Below are 16,901 nucleotides of genomic sequence, written 5' to 3'. Positions count from 1 at the left end.
CTCCCTGCAGCCTCCAAAGGAAGCCACCCTGCAGACACCTTGATCTCCGACTCTTGGCCTCCAGAACGGGGAGACAATAAATGTCTGCTGTTGAAGCCTCCTCAGTCTGTGGGTCTTTGTTACGACAGCTCCAGGAAATAGCTACAACCCCAAATCCTTCAAAATGCCTGTCATTAACTATAGTTCAATGTCTGTTGAGTTTTTTTTTTTTAATAGGCAAGAGCCACACGCAACAAAAGGCTCACATCCCAAGTTCACAGATGGAGGGGCCTCCACGAGCACAGGCACCACCATGCCCTCGTGCTGATTCTCCTCATATCACTTACAGACATCTGGTAGTTTGGTTTGTTTTGGCCTGCTGCCTGCCTGCCCCACCCCCCCAACCCGAAATGTTGACTCCTCCAGCACTGGGACTCAGTCCTCATTCACCACGGTCTCCCAGATCCCAGAAAATGCCAAGTCTAGGAAACTTCATGAAGAATCAAGTATGAATGGCGGGCTGGGGTTGGGTGACTCCACAGTCTCAGGGGAAGGGAAGCCGAACCCCTCCCAAGAACCAGTGGGCCCGGGGCGCCTGGGTGGCTCAGTGGGTTAAAGCCTCTGCCTTCAGCTTGGGTCACGATCCCAGGGTCCTGGGATCGAGCCCCTCATCGGGTTCCCTGCTCAGCGGGCAGTCTGCTTCTCCCTCTCCCTCTGCCTGCTGCTCTGCCTACTTGTACTCTCTATCTGTCAAATAAATAAATAAAATCTTTTTTTCTTTTTTTTCATCCCTAAATAAATAAAATCTTAAAACAAAAAAAGAATGAATAAATCCACTGCCATTCTAATGGAAGGGACTTATTGGTAGAACTAGAAGGTGTTCAGGGTGCCTGGGTGGCTCAGTAAGTTAAGCCTCTGCCTTCGGCTCAAGTCATGATCTCAGGGTCCTGGGATCGAACCCCACATCAGGCTCTCTGCTCAGCGGGGAGCCTGCTTCCCCCCTTGTGATCTCTGTCAAATATATAAAAAATTTTTAAAGATTTTATGTATTTGACAGAGAGAGAAAGATCACAAGTAGGCAGAGGGGCAGGCAGAGAGAGGGGGGAAGCAGGCTCCCTGCTGAGCAGAAACCCTAGAGTGGGGCTCAATCCCAGGACCCTGAGATCATGACCTGAGCCAAAGGCATAGGCTTAACCCACTGAGCCACCCAGGCGCTCCATAAATAAAACCTAAAAAAAACCAAAAAACAAAAAACCTACAAGAAGACAAGGAATGGTTCACAGAAACCCCCTGGGGAACACGCTAGCCAGTACCTTTCTCTCCTCCTTGCCCCCCCCTTACTGGGGCCCAGTGGTTGAGTCCTTTATGAGGCAGGCTGTGGGGACAGGAACTCTGAGGGTCCCTGCTCAGAGTAGGTGGAGAGTCTCAGAGGAAGGCGCCCCTGGGAGCAGGGCCCCCCACACGCCATGGCGAGCGTGGTGGTGAAGACAATCTGGCAGTCCAAAGAGATCCATGAGGCTGGGGATCCCCCTGCGGGGGTCGAGAGTCGCTCCCAGGTGGTCCCCGAGGCTCCTGGGGGCGTGACCACCCCGGCCAAGGGGATCACGAAGAAAAAGAAGGCTGTGTCGTTCCACGGGTGGGTTTGTCGCACCCTGTCGGGGACGGTCCTAGCGCCCAGCGCTGCCTCCAACAGAGCACGAGTCCCACCGTGGGTGCTGGAGGAAGGGGAGGGGGAGCAGAGGAGGGGGCAGGGGAGGGGCAGACAGGAGGATGGTGGCAGGGTTTGGGAGGCAAAGAAGAGGAAGGTAGTGGGGATGAAGGGAGGGAGGAAAAGGTCAGAGGGGAAGGAAAAAAACAGGAGGAGGAGGGAGGACTAACAGATGGAGAAGGAAGAGGACATTAGGCAGCGGGGGCAGAGGAGGAAGAAGAAAGTGGGTGGTGAGGTGGGAGTCGGGGAGAGCAGGGGGTGTGGAGACAGGGAGGCAGGAGGGGCCCAACACACTGGGGCTGCACCTAGAGCCCCCTGCCGGCTTCTCCTCCCCAGGGTGGAGCCTCGGATGTCCCACGAGCCAATGCACTGGTGCCTGAACCTCAAACGGTCCTCGGCCTGCACCAATGTGTCACTGCTCAACCTGGCTGCCATGGAGCCCACGGACTCCTCGGGGACAGACTCAACCACGGATGACAGTGGCCCACTTGCGCTGCCGGTGCCACCCGCCTCCCCCACCCAACCCTGGGCTTCAGATGACCCAGACATCACGGAAATACTGGTGAGGGGCCCTGGCTGGGCACAACGAGGGTCTTCACCCTGGGGGCAGGCAACTACTGAGGGTGGGGGGTGGGGGGTCTTCTCGACTTGGAATGAGAAGGTTCTGATGACCCTCGAGGCCCAGAGAAACTCCCTCTCCTCCCGGAATGGCCAGCCATGACTCAGTTCCATCCTGGGTGGAATGATGCTTGTTGCCTAGGAATCGGACTTTAGTTCATCCACTCATCTCCACATATGTCCTGGGTGACGCTGGAGTCAGAGATGGGAGTTAGGCCAGGTTCCTGAACTTGGGGAGCTCCTGGTCTGGTGGAGGCAGGGACAGAGACAGACTGGGGTGAAATTTTTCCATAATGGAGGTAACACTGGGTATCCCAGAGAAGGGCCACTCAAACCAGGCTGGGAAAATCAGAGAGTGCTTCCTGGAGGAGGCGGTGCTGGACCTGGGCTTTAACGGTGTAATAGGAGTTCTCTGAGGGGATCACCTAAGCATCTGAGGCAAAACTGGGAGATAAGCAAGAGCCAGGGGGAATTTAGACAATTCCTGGCTAGAGCATGGAGTGCTATGGTTTGACCCTTTAACTTCCCGGCCAACCTCTATCCTGGCCAGGCTTCCACTGGGCCAGGCCCAGAACTGGACTTGACACTGACTCTGAGAATGACACGAGTAACAACCATGGTCGTAATGATGCCAATAAGACTCAGCAGCACTCACTGAGCACTTTCTATGTCCCAGGAGCCCCGGTTTCCCTATCCGCAACGTAGAAATGCACGTGTTGGTTCCTCCAAATACGTCTTGAACACCTACAATGCGCCGGGCCCTGGTGCAGGAAGTTGAGCAAGATGGCGTTCTGGACGTAACCACACCCACTACAGGAGCTCGTCATGACAGTGAAGCAGGGCTCCTTCATGGAGAGTGTTTATTTAGCACAGTAGCTGGCTGTGAGCCTAGAAGTATTGCTTATGATTATTTGTCCCCATTTCCCAGATGAAGATATTGAAGGAGGAAAGGTTAAATAGCACAGCCAAGGTCACGCAGCTTGTAAGGAGTGGAGGCAGTCTGAGGAGTTGGGGGGGGCACCCTGCATGCATTGATGGGACAGCAGAGGTCACTGTGGGAGCCCTAAAGAGGGTGGCCTTGGCCCAGCTGGCCATGACCAAAGGAGGCTTCCCAAAAAGGCAATACATAAGCTCGATCTTGGGCGTTCCCAAAGCCGAAGACGGAATGGTGTTCTAGCTGGCTGGCACAGTTAAGTGCAAAAAGGATAGGGGTTTGGAAGAGCCCAGAGAAGGGGAGTAACTACAAACTGGTCTTTGGGGCTGGAGTGTGGTGTATGAGAGAGACGAGGCTGGAGTGGGGACGACAGAGGCCACACAGGCTGAGAAATGTGGGGTGTATGCCTGATGGCAATGGGGAGCCATTGAAGGTTCCTGGATGGGGGAGAGGAACAGTTCGGGAGTTTGGACTCCAGTCCCATTTACTGAGCACCCACTATGTGCCAGGCACTGTGGTGGGGGGTCTCCTTTTCTTCACTTAGAAGTTCTTCCAGGGAACTGGTTAATTACCAGTTTATTTTATTTATTTTTAATATTTTATTTATTTATTTGACAGACAGAGATCACAAGTAGGCAGAGACAGAGGCAGAGACAGAGAAAGGAGGAAGCAGGCTCCCCGCTGAGCAGAGAGTCTGATGCTGGGCTCCATCCCAGGGACCCTGGGATCATGACCTGAGCCGAAGCCAGAGGCTTTAACCCACTGAGCCACCCAGGTGCCCCTAATTACCAGTTTAAAGAAGAAAACAAAAATAACAGATACAGAGAGGTGGAGTGACCTTTGCAAGGTAGGAGAGCCTGTAAGAGACAGGGCCAGGACTAGAAGCCAGGTGACGTGAGAGCAAAGGTCCTTTCTTTCCCTAGAAGACTCTTCTGCAGCTGGTGTGGGAATGTTTGGAAGACGGAGGCTGGAGGCGGGAGGCGGGACAGGAGGCTGGGCTAGGGTCCAGGAGAGAAGGGCCAGATGGAGAGAAGAGAGAACTGGGCAGAGAGACGTCTCCCCGGCCAGAACAGTGTCCTCCCTCCGTGTGAGCATTGCTCAGACTGCATCTGCAGAGGTCTGCCTCCCACCAGAGCGGTTTGAGTCATGGCCCCCAGTGGATCGTGACACCCAGGGGAGAGCTTGCCATGGGGCTGCAGGGATGCCTCAGCCTCCGAGGGGGTTGAGGTTCCTTCTCTGTGAAATGGAAAAGTAATGATGGCCAACACCCAGGGGTATGTGCAGAGCAGCGGGGGAGTGTGGACAGCAAGAACACATCCTGGCACTCGGCATCTGGACCACATCAGGAGAGAATGCTGGAGACAGGCAGAGAGGAGGGGGTGGAAAACCAGCAAGAGGGGGACAGAGACCCGGGAAGGGGGACAGAGACCAGAGGGAGGGGGACAGAGATCCAGGGAGGGGACCCAGTGATCCAGAGAGCAGGGACAAAGACTCAGAGAGACAGGGGTGGGGGAGGGGGAACAGAGATCCAGAAAGACATGGGACAGAGAACTAGAGAGAAGGAAGATAATTGGATGCCTGGGGACCATGGTTGAGATGACAAATCCCAGACTGGACAGAGAACAGCAGGAGAACACGAAGCAGGCAGCTTTGGCTCCTGTCTTAAGCTTTGACAGCTTTATGAGGACAGAGGAGGAACTGAGATGGTAGTATTGCTTTTTGAGAAGGTCAGTGAATCAAAACAAAGATGCACAGGGTAGGGCTTGTGACCTCTGCTTGGGACTTGTCTTGCTGCCTGCAGAATCCCTGGAGGCTGCTGGGAGATCTCGGCACTAAGCCCCTTCCTGTAATTCCTCCCCTGCTGTCATTATTTTTAACAACTCTGGCACTAATCACTGAGCTTGCCTTATCAATCATACCATTTTTTAAAAGATTTTATTTATTTATTTATTTGACAGAGAGAGATCACAAGTAGGCAGAGAGGCAGGCGGGGCAGGGGGGGGGGAGCAGGCTCCCTGCTGAGCAGAGAGCCTGATGTGGGGCTTGATCTCAGGACCCTGGGATCATGACCCAAGCCAAAGGCAGAGGCTTTAACCCACAGAGCCACCCAGGTGCCCCTCGATCATACCATCTTGTTGACCCTTCCTCAGTGCCATCTGAACCAAAGTAACATCACTCCCATTTTATGAGAAAGGAAACTGAAGCAGGCTCAGAGTGGAGCTTAAATCGCTGACTTACAGCCTATAGGTGGCCATGGAGGGATCTGTCCCCATCTCTGGCTCCCCCCGCCACCAGCATGCCACTCACTTCTCAGCCAGGGCAGACAGGCTCTGCCTTCACTGTCCCCTGATCTGCTCTCAGTGAAGCTGCAACTCACTTCCAGGGACCCAAACTGACCCTTGTCAAGAAGTTTTGACCATGAGCCTTTCTGAGCCAGCCTGTGTTCCTCCCAACAGCAGCCCTGGGAGGGTAGCTATTAGCCGGATCTCCATGTGAGAGGGAGGGTAACGGGCACAGAGACGTGAAGCCCCCTCCCTAAGGCCCTACAACTACGAAGTGGGAGAACTGAGTTGACCCCAGGACCTGCTTTTCTTGTTTCCCAGAATGGCTAGAGGAAGCCCAAGACCTTCTGGGTCTTTGGTTAAAAATATCACTTTGTGTATTGGTTAGCTATCACCGTGAAACAAGTCATCCCCAAACTTCAACCAACCAACTAGAATGGCTTAGCTGGGTGGTTTTGGCTCAGGATCCCTCAGGAGGCTGGAGTCAAACTTTCAGCAGGGGCTGCAGTCATCCGAAGACTTGACTGGGGCTGGAGGTTGCACATCCACGTTCACACGGCTCTTAGTGGGAGATTCACTTCGGGCCTCCCCACAAATGGCTGCCTATGACATGGCAGCTACTCCCCAGAGCAAGAGAGGGCAAGCAGGAAGCCATGATTCCTTTCATGAACTTGTCTCTTAAATCACACACCCTCACTTCTGATTCTGTTTACTAGGTGTGAGAGTCACCAAGTCCAGCTCACGCTCAAGTTGGGCGGGGGGGATAAGGCTTCTCATTTTAAAGGAGTGTCAAAGAATCCGTGGACATGTTTCAGAACAAGATCTTTTGTCGGGGGTTATTTGTACAAGCCACTCATCAGGATGAGGAAGTTCCCTTCTATTTCTAGTCGATGAGTGTTTTTATTATGAAAGAAGGTCAGATTTGGTCAAATGCTTTTCCTATTGACACAACCGTGTGTGTTTTCTCCTTTTATTCTATTAACAGTATCCATTACACTGATTTTCATATGGATTTTAAAATTTATTTTCGTGCGTTAACCAAACTTGCATTCATAGGAAAAATCCTACTTGGTCATGGTGTAAATTCTTGTTTTTATGCTGCTGGATTTGGTTTGCTAGTCTTTTATAAAGGATTTGTGGCTGTATTCAGAAGGGATATTGGGTTCTAGTTCTATCTTCTTGGAATGTCTTTGGTTCTGGTACTAGGGTAACATTGGCCACATAGAATGAGTTAGGAACTGTTCCCTCTTCTTCTATTTTTGTTTTGAAGAGTTGGAGTTCCACTGGTAGCAGTTATTTCCTAAATGACTGGTAGAATTCACTGGTGAAGTCATCTGATACTGGGCTTTTCTTTGTTGGAACTAACTCAATTTCTTCACTTCTTAAGGGTCTATTCAGATGTCCTATTTCTTTTTGAATCACTTTTTTTAAAGTTTTTTTAAGGTTTTATTTATTTATTTGACACAGAGAGAGATCACAAGTAGGCCGAGAGGCAGGCAGAGAGTGAGAGAGAGAGGGAGGCAGGCTCCCTGCTGAGCAGAGAGCCCGATGTGGGGCTTGATCCCAGAACCCTGAGATCATGACCTGAGCCGAAGGCAGAGCCACCCAGGTGCCCTTTCTTGAATCACTTTTGATAGTTTGTGCTTCTAGGAAGTTCCCTATTTCATCAAAATAATCAAATTTGATGGCACACAAGTGTTCGTAGAATTTCCTTTTTTAAAAAATATTTTGGGGGCGCCTGGGTGGCTCAGTTGCTTGAGCGACTGCCTTCAGCTCAGGTCACTATACTGGAGTCACGGGATCGAGTTCTGCATCGGGCTCCCTGCTCGGCTGAGGCTCTGCTTCTCCCTCTGACCTTCCCCCTCTCATGCTAGCTCTCTCTCATTCTCTCTCTCAAGTAAATAAATAAAATCTTAAATAAAATTATACAAAATATTTTGGGGTGCCTGGCTGGCTCAGTCAGCTAAGAGTTAATCCAACTCAATTCTGGCTCAGGTCATGATCTCAGGGTCATGGGGTCAAGCCCCACATCGGGGTTCATGCTCAACACAGAGTCTGCTTGTCCCTCTCTCTCTTCTCCTCCTTCCACTTGCGTGCTCTCTCTTTCTCTAAACTACAACAAAAAAAGATAAAATAGTATTTTATTTTTAAGCAATATCTACATGCAATGTGGGGCTTGAACTCACAACCCCAAGATCAAGAGTTTCACACTCCACCGAATGAGCCAGCCAGGGGCCCTGTTCATAGTATTCTCTTATAGTCCTTTTTCTTTCCCTAATCTTGGTAGCAATATCCCCTCTTTCCTTCCTGATTTTAGTAATTTGAGTCTTCTCTTCCGTGGTCAGTCTTGCTGCAACAGATCTGTCAATTGTGTTGATCTTTTCAAAAAACCAACTTCCAGTTTTGCTGATTCCATCTTTCTCGATTTCAAAGTTTCTCACTTCAGTTTATTGCTTCCTTCTGCTAGTTTTGGGTTTGTCTTCCTCTTCTTTTTCTAGTTTCTTAAGGAGGAAAGCTAGGTTATTGATTCTGAGTTCTTCTTTTTGGAAGTTATTTGGACCTCTAGATTTCCCTCAAAGTACTGCTTTCACTGCATCCCATATGTTTTTGGCTGTTGTGTTTTCACTTTCTTTCATCCCAAAGTGTTTTCTATTTTTTCTTTGATTTTTCTACTCATCGGTTCTTTATGAGTGTGTTTAGTTTCTATAGATTTGTTAGTTCCCCAAATTTCCTACGTATTGACTTTTTTTTTTAAAAGATTTTTTTGGGGGAGGAGAGCAGAAGAAGAGGGAGAGAGAATCTTTTCCTTTTTTTTTTTTTTAAGATTTATCTGAGAGAGAGAGAGAATGTGTGTGTGCGTGTGCATTGGCAGAGAGGCAGAGGGAGAGAATCTTCAAGTAGACTCCCCATTGAGTGCGGAGCCTGACAACAGGGCTCCATCTCACCCCTCATGAGATCATGATCTGACACCAAACCAAGAGTTGGACACTTAACTGATTAAGCCACCCAGGCACCACTTTTTCACGCTTTTCAAAGCTCTGTTCAGTGCATATGAATTTATAACGGTTGTATCTTCTCAATTACTTGACTCTTACAGATTCGGGCAGTTTTTTCATTGCTTTTATGGAGGGTTTGAATTTTGGGGTTCCACTATTTTCCTTACGCCACCTTAATACCATATTTCTTTTCACACCTGTTCTCCAGAGCAATCATTCCAGAAACGTGATGTTGTCCCTATCTTACAATAGAGGGAATTGTCCTCTCTTTTCTCTTCGTGTATTATTAATTCAGCAACCGTGAAGGAAACTGAAGTAACTGGCTAAAGTAAGATAGTTTATTTCTCATATAAAAGTCAACAAGCAAAGCAGTCTTGCTCTTTAAATGCAGAAAGTTACAGGCTCCTGTGTTCTGGTGGTTCACAAATTAAATCACAAGTTTGGCTGCCATAACAAAAAGACACAAAATATCAGCGGTTAAACAAGATGGAAAATGTCATCTCTCATTTGTAAGTTGAGTACGCGGGCTCCACAGTGCTGGGGATTCAGGCTTCTATCTTGTTGCGTCCTCCAACTGGTCCAAGATGGTTGCTCAGCCTTTAGCCATCAACTTTGTACTCCAGTCAGTAAGAAGAGAGAAAGGGGACGTTTCCCCTCGTCTCTTTTAATAAAGGCATGACTTAGAAATTGCCCTCATCAGAAACTGGAAGGGGAGGGCGAACCATAAGAGACTATGGACTCTGAAAAACAACCTGAGGGTTTTGAAGGGGCGGGGGTGGGAGGTTGGGGGAACCAGGTGGTGGGTAATAGGGAGGGCACGTATTGCATGGAGCACTGGGTGTTGTGCAAAAACAATGAATACTGTTACGCTGAAAAAATAAATAAATAAATAAATAAAATGGGAAAAAAAAAAAAAAGAAATTGCCCTCATCATTGCTACTCACATCCCATTGGCTGAAACTTTGTCATATGGCCACACCTACTTGCAAAGGAGTCTGGGAAATGTAGTCTTTGGCTGGACAGACCCAACCGCGGCTAACTCCTCTGTAAACGTGAAAGAGCAGAGTGGATCCTGCCACATGCAGCAGTCTTGAGCCAAGTTTTGCTTGGCATGAGTCACAAAGCACTTTCTGGTGATATAAGGTGGCGATGATCAGAGGCTGCGTGGTGTCATGGTTTAAAACAAAGGCTCGGGGTTTAAATTCCAAAGGGGCATTGCTTCTCTAAGCCTCATTTTCCTCACTTGCGAAATGGACCAAATAACCTCAAGAGGTGTGACTTTGAGGGATGAAAGGGGGAAATGTGTGTGTGTGGCCTGGTGCACAGTGAGTGCGTATATCTGGAAAGTGGGTTCTCTTAAAATGTTTTTCCAATGCCCGGAGAGAAAGCGCATGTCTTTTAACAGTTTGTCTTATGTCTGTGGATCCCAGGGGCATTTGTCTCTGTCGAGACCATCTTTCTCAACCACTTCCGAGTGCACCCCTTGCCCCCCACTCCCTCCTGGATTCTACTTATTTTCCTTCCATCCCACCAAGCAGAAAACGAGTCCACCCCCTGGTTTTACAGAGCAGGAATACCAAGAATCAAAGGAGGGGCAGCCCTGGACCAAGGTCACACAGCCACTCCAGGACAGAATTGAGGTGTAAACCTGGCCTCCTCCCAGTTCTGGACCTTTTTCTTGGGGTTGTGGTTTGCTCCTACACACCCACTGAGCTGTCTTCTCCCCTTCTTTCCCCAGAGTGGGGTCAACAGCGGATTGGTCCGTGCCAAAGACTCCATCACCAGCTTGAAGGAAAAAACCACCAGGGTCAACCAGCATGTGCAGACGCTGCAGGTGGGGGGACTCCCCCAACACCTCTTCTTCCTCCACGTTCCCCTCTTATAGCTCTCCTCCAACCCAGTGTACCCACTGCCTGGGTTGGGATGGTTGAGGCTCAGAAGGGAAAAGGACCTTCCGCGGGGCCCAGCCTCTCCTCCCCAGGAGATATCCCTGTGGCCCCGGCTAACCTCTCCTCCCTTCTGTGTGCCAGAGTGAGTGTTCTGTGCTGAGTGAGAATCTAGAAAGAAGGCGGCAAGAAGCCGAAGAACTGGAAGGGTACTGTAGTCAACTCAAGGTGAGCGACTGGGGGGCAAGAGCAGGGTGGGGAGAAGGGAGAAGAAGTAGGAAGAGTGAGGGCAGGAAGAAATGTAAGGAGGCCTGGAGTCATAGCCAGGAGCGAGGTGGAAGTGGACAAGTAGCCTGGGAGCGGGGTTCTCAGGAGGAAGCCATCCCTTAGGTCAAGGGGACCAGGGGTAACAGACAGACTTCTTCTGGGAAGAAGCAGGTGTGTCTTGTCGGAGGGGCTGGAGCCTCTATGAGACTAGCGAGGGTAGGGGTTGGGAGGCGGAACTGGAATGGGAAGGCAGGGCTCCTGCCCTGGTGTCCTGACCCAGGAGAACTGCCGGAAGGTGACCCGGTCGGTGGAAGATGCTGAAATAAAAACCAACGTCCTGAAGCAGAACTCTGCCCTGCTGGAGGTGAGGGGGACAGGGGGAAGAGGAGCAGATGTGTGAGGTACTTGAGGTAGACTTCAGGTGGGACTTCACCCCACCCCCACCACACTCGCTCCTTCACGTTCATGGTCATATTCCTCCATGCACAGTCACATTCCGTAGGGATTCGTGTGGGACTCTAGAGAGGAGGAATGCTTGCCCTGCCCAGATTCCCACTCACTTCCCAGCAAAATGTTGGAAAAGCTTCAACTGTCCTTCCTGAACAAGAGGGACTGGAATTTGACACCACCGAGACCCGGAGTGGGGGTGGAGGGCTGGATGGAGACAGGGAGGCGGGCAATCGGGGGTTAAAGTGAGCGGGCCTCCAGCTAGGCTGCACATGGCACAAGCTTCCCTGGTGGAAAGTCCACTTAGACTTGAAGCGGGACTTCCCGGTATTCTATTCCACATCCATTTACTTTCCAATCTCGGGGGTTCCATGGGCTGCTTTGCGGGTGGAGGTGGCCATGGGAGGCAAGCGGCGGGACGCGGCAACCCTGCCTGCCTTCCCCGCCCAGGAGAAGCTGCGCTTCCTCCAGCAGCAACTGCAGGACGAGACCCCGCGGAGGCAGGAGGCCGAGCTGCAGGATCTGGAGCAGAAGCTGGACGCCGGCCTCTCTCGGCACGGCCTAGGCCCCGTCGCCCCGTCCCCTGGCTGCTCTGGCCCCTCAGGGAGCCCCGACGAACCCCCACGACCGCGCAGCATGGCCCCAGGCGGCTGGGGTATGGGGCCCCGGGCAGGGGAGGGCCCCATCATAAGCGAGCAGGAGCTGCAGAAGGTTTCTGCCGGCCTTGAGGAGCTGAGGCGAGTGGGAAAGGGGGGTTGGTGGAAAGCCTCAAAGAGCTAAAACGGGTGGGCCCGAGGGTGGAACCTCGAAGATCTTAGGGGACAGGGCCCAGGCAGTGGAGCCTTCAGAACTTAGGAAGGAGTGCGTTGAGAACGGTGACCTGGAAAGGCCGGACTTCAAAGAACTGAGTTTGAGCCTAGAGTTGGCAGAAGGGAGGTCCACGTCTGGTGAAGCTAGGGTGGGCGGGTTTGGGTAGGGGACAAGTCGGAGGCTCCAACTTCAAGGGGACGACGTTGGGGTGAGCAGTGCCTTAACGAAGCAATGTCTGCTGGAACTGATGTGGGCTGGAGGCAAGACCAGGGAAGGGCCAGGACACCGGGTAGGGGGATAGAGGCAGGGTCCTGTGGGACATGGCAAGATTACAAGAAAGTAACAGGATAGAATTTGGGGGCTGGATGGGTTCAGAGCCTGGGGCGGAGCAGCGCTGCTGGGCACGCGTCTAAACCTGAGCCTTGACCTGATCCTTACCTCTGCCTCTGCAGGAGGGAGGTGTCCTCGCTGACTGCCCGCTGGCATCAGGAGGAGGGGGCGGTGCAGGAGGCCCTGCGGCTGCTTGGGGGCCTGGGCGGCAGGCTCGACGGCTTCCTGGGCCAGTGGGAACGGGCGCAGCGTGAGCAGGCGCAGGCTGCGCGGGGCCTGCAGGAGCTACGGGGCAGGGCGGACGAACTGTGTACCATGTAAGAACCAAGGCGAATGGGGGGGGGGGGGGCGCGGCGGGCGGGAGGGCGGTAGGGTTTAGGAACCGGGCCTTAAATGAAAGGGATGAGCCAATCAGCTGGGGCCTAGCGGTAGAGACCATGGACTGGCAGGAGGAAGTTCTAATTAGAAGGGGGGGGCGTGCTATACCCAATAAGGACCGACGGGCGGGGCTAATTAGAGAAGGGTCGCGTTCCATACCTAAAAAGGATGAGGGGAGAAGCTACACCTGAAAGGGGAAAGCCAATCAGAGAACAGGAGGGGACATTCCAGAACTTAAAACACAAAGGAAGGGCCAATCAGAGCCACGAAGGGTGGGCGTGGCGGGGATACTGCCCACTAGACGGGAACAGAGGAGCCGGGCTGATAATGGGTGGTCAGCGGAGAGGACAGGGCTGTTGGAGAGGCGACCTCGACCTCGCTGCGCTGGTAACTCTCACACCTCAGGGTGGAGCGATCAGCAGTGTCTGTGGCTTCACTGAGGAGCGACCTGGAGGGGCTGGGCCCAGTGAAACCTATCCTGGAGGAGCTGGGGCGGCAATTTCAGAGCTCTCGAAGAGGGTCTGACCTCTCCATGAACCTGGATCGGCCGCCCCAAGGCTCCTGTGCCCGCTGTGCCAGGTAAGGGGATGGGGCCTGGCGGGGCCTGGTACATTCTGGGTCATGCTGAGGACGGAACATTGAAGGAGATGGGGCTCTGGCCAGGGTGGGGGGGAGTTCACTTTAGGAGATAGGATATCCCATGCATTTTAGGACAGGTAGTCCTGCTGCGTTGCGGCAGCCAGACTTTCCCCCTCCCTACAAAGTGAAGTCAGTGTCTTGTGGAACACAAGAGTTGATACCTTTCGAGGATCCTGGATTTCCAGTGCATTGTGGGAAGGTTGGGATGTGGTACTTGGTGGGAGGCAGGGTTTCTCGGAGCATTGTGGGAAAGGTGAGACCTTGGTGCATACAGAACCAAGGGAAACCGTGCTTGGTCCGTACTGTGAAGTGACGGACTTCCGGCACAATGTGGGATCACATGTAACTACTGCATTGTGGGAAATGTGGTGGGTTTGTTTTATGAACCAAGGGCTGTCTGGTACCCTTTGAGAGTGGGAATCCTCAGGCATTGTAGGAACTACCCACACAGTGAAAATGCACTGTAGGTTGGCCCCAGCGCATGGTGGGAAGGTCGCATGGGTGTCTAGTGTCGGCAGGATCTGGGCGGAGGCAGGGCAGCTGGGCAGGGGGCATCTGGGAATGGAGCTGGTACTAGGCTTCTTATACCTGGTGACTGCCCCTCCCTCAGCCAGGGGTCACAGCTGTCGTCAGAGTCCCTGCAGCAGCTGCTGGAGCGAGCACTGACCCCACTAGTGGACGAGGTGAAGCAGAGGGGCCTGGCTCCCGCCTGCCCCAGCTGCCAGAGGCTACACAAGAAGATTCTGGTACCAGGAACCATAGGCCATCATGGCCCACTTTTCTGTCAGGGGAGCGGGAGGGGAGTCCAGGACACAAGGATACTGTTGGTGTGTGGCAGGACAGGAAGCAGTAAGCTATGGGCAGCAGGTGTTGGGGAAACACTTGGCCCTGATGCATGGGGTCAGGAGAGGGGGAGGCAGTCTGGTGGTAAGTCATAGGTCAGTCACTATGGAACCCAAAGCACGATGACACACTGGATGTGGGGTGCAGGAGACAGACACCAGACTGTAGCTTCATAAAATACAAGCCTGATTTTCTACAGACCTTAAGAGAGGCAATATGGGCTCACTGAGGTTAGACAGGGGACCCAGCGAACAGAGGTCACTGGAAGCGAATGCATTATGAGAAGTGGAACTGATGGGACTTGAGGCCTGTGTACATTCTGAAATCTAGATATCTAATGAATTATGGGATACTGGCCTCATGTCTGACGGAGTACAGGTCTGCAGTGAGTGAGACAGACATCGATGTGGCAGACCTGTAGGACTGATCCATGATGGGACATGGCACCTGGGACATTGGGGAATATGAGGAACCAGGGCTCCGAGGACTATGACTGTAACTGAGATGCTGGTCAAATAGATAAAGAGAGGTGGGGTCTTCTGAATTAGGGGATGCAGAAGTTTGCCAGATGATGGGATACCGGGGCCCAGACACATATCCAGTGCATGACGGTTCCTGGGCATTAGGGGACAGTATGTTAGGTGCTCAGTTAGTGCTTGCCAGGACTCGGGGAGCCAGTACACTAAGGCACAGACAGTCGGCTTAGCACACAATGGGAATTTGGAAAGCCCGCACACTGGGGATGCTCGGGTCAGTTTCAGGCCCGGAGTATGATGGGATGCCCTGCGGGAGGAACGTGGGTCCCTGGGCCCCATGCCCCCTGCCCTCCACGATCCAGCTCCCCCTCCACCCCCAGCCCAGTCCGGCAAGCCCAGCCGCGCCTACACTCCTCTCCCCAGGAGCTGGAGCGCCAGGCCTTGGCCAAACACGTCAGGGCAGAGGCCCTGAGCTCCACCCTTCGGCTGGCCCAAGACGAAGCCTTGCGGGCCAAGAACCTGCTGCTGACGGACAAGATGAAGCCGGAGTGAGGAAGGAGGCTGAGGGCATGGGAGGAGGGTGAGGTCTTGGGGAACGGGCCGGAATCACCCTCCTCACTGCAGTCCTGTGGCATCCGGCCTTGACAGCACCAGCTCCCCACCTGTGTCATTACAGGGAGAAGGTGGCCACTCTAGACTATCTACACTTGAAGATGTGCTCCCTCCACGATCAACTCAGCAACCTGCCACTTGAGGGGTCCACGGGGACAATGGGGGGAGGAAGTGGAGGAACGACCCCCCCAAAACGTGGGGGCCCAACCCCAGAACAATAAATGGCCTCTCATGCCGGCATGAATTCTGTCTCGTTTTTGGCCCCAGAAGGAGGCTGGGAAAGTGCGCACACCCCAAGCACTGGCCTCTGCTCACTATGACTTGATCCTCGGCCAGTGGGGTGTCCTGGTTTCTACAGAGGAGCTGATGGCGGTACAGTTCTTTGACGAGTCAAGAGGGGGGAAGAAATAAAGTTCTGCGGTAGAGTTTGGGTCTGTCAATCTAAATGTTTTTAGAGTGATTTTTTATATTATATTTTTAATTTTATAAATATAAATTTATATAATTGTATAATTATATATCTATAAATACATTATTACATATATACTATTCATCTATATTATGTATTAAATTGTAAGTTATTAAATTTATAGGTGATATATATTAAATTTAATATTTAAGTAACCTCTATGCCCAACATGGGGCTTAAACTCACAACCCCAAGATCAAGAGGCACATGCTTTTGGGACCCCTGGGTGGTGCACTCAGTTAAGCGTCCAACTCTTGGTTTCGGCTCAGTTCATGATTTCAGGGTCAGGGGATGGAGCCCTATGCCAGGCTTCACGCTCAGCACGGTCTGCTTGAGATCCTCTCCCCCTCTCCCTCTGCCTCTTGTACTCGTGCTCTCTCTAAAATAAATAAAACTTTAAAAAAAAGGGGGGGCGTGCATGGGTGGCTCAGTCAGTTAAGTGGCTGCCTTCGGCTCAGGTGATGATCCCAGGGTCCTGGGATCAAGTCCCACATCAGGCTCCCTGCTCAGCAGAGAGCCTGCTTCTCCCTCTCTCTCTGCCTGCTGCTCTGCCTACTTGTGCTCTCTCTCTCTGTCAAATAAATAAAATATTTAAAAATAAATAAATCTTAAAAAAAAAAAAAGTCACATGCTCTACTGACTGAGCCAGTCAGATGCCCCTAGAGTGACTTTTTTCCCTAACCAGATAATTATATTGTTATTGCTGGGTAAAAAATTAACCGTCCCCAAACTTAACAGCAAAGACAATAAACGTATATTATCTCACACAATTTCTGAGGGTCAGGAATCTAGGAGCAGCTTAGCTGGACGGTTTGGGCTCAGGCTCCTTACAAGGCAGTCAGTACCTGGGGCTGCAGTCACGTGAAGACTTGACTGTGGCTGGAAGTGGTACTTTCAAGATGGCACCCTCACGGGGCTCTTGTCTGGAGGCCTCAGTTTCTCACCGCAGCTAATGCCCTAAGAGCAAGTGGTCTCAGAGAGAACAAGCAGGAAGCTACATTGCCTTTGATGACCTAGTTTCTGTAGTTCCCCTATTCATATTCATTAGAATTGAGTCACTAAGTCCTCATCATACTCAAGGAGCTTGTCAAAGAATCTGCAGACACTTAAAAGATTTGATTGTATGGGGCGCCTGCGTGGCTCAGTTGGTTAAGCACCTGCATTTGGCTCAGGTCAATCTTGGGGTCTGGGGATCAAGCCCTGCACTGGGCTCCCTGCTCAGTGGGG

The 16,901-nt window shown here is 51.9% G+C and overlaps 1 protein-coding gene across 1 annotated transcript; it reads left to right on the top strand.

The window, feature by feature from the left end:
• The first annotated feature begins 1,445 nt into the window (after positions 1-1,445).
• TSKS (testis specific serine kinase substrate) lies at positions 1,446-15,607 on the top strand. Its single transcript, XM_045987000.1, has 11 exons — positions 1,446-1,615; positions 2,024-2,249; positions 10,256-10,351; positions 10,548-10,631; positions 10,951-11,034; positions 11,568-11,854; positions 12,380-12,574; positions 13,041-13,214; positions 13,885-14,020; positions 15,017-15,141; positions 15,270-15,607. The coding sequence occupies exons 1-11, from the start codon at positions 1,446-1,448 to the stop codon at positions 15,424-15,426; spliced, it is 1,734 nt and encodes a 577-aa protein (XP_045842956.1). The 3' UTR covers positions 15,427-15,607.
• The last annotated feature ends 1,294 nt before the right edge of the window (positions 15,608-16,901 follow it).

Source organism: Meles meles, chromosome 19 (assembly GCF_922984935.1).
Source record: "Meles meles chromosome 19, mMelMel3.1 paternal haplotype, whole genome shotgun sequence".
NCBI lineage: Eukaryota > Metazoa > Chordata > Mammalia > Carnivora > Mustelidae > Meles > Meles meles.
Note: the sequence above shows the minus strand (reverse complement) of the source record. Positions and strands in the feature narration are given on the sequence as shown.

Coding starts and splice junctions, on each gene's coding strand:
- TSKS (XM_045987000.1), top strand. CDS start 1,446: ATGGCGAGCGTGGTGGTGAAGACAATCTGGCAGTCCAAAGAGATCCAT. Junction 10,352..10,547: donor AGCATGTGCAGACGCTGCAG/GTGGGGGGACTC, acceptor TCTGTGTGCCAG/AGTGAGTGTTCTGTGCTGAG. Junction 15,142..15,269: donor ACGGACAAGATGAAGCCGGA/GTGAGGAAGGAG, acceptor GTGTCATTACAG/GGAGAAGGTGGCCACTCTAG.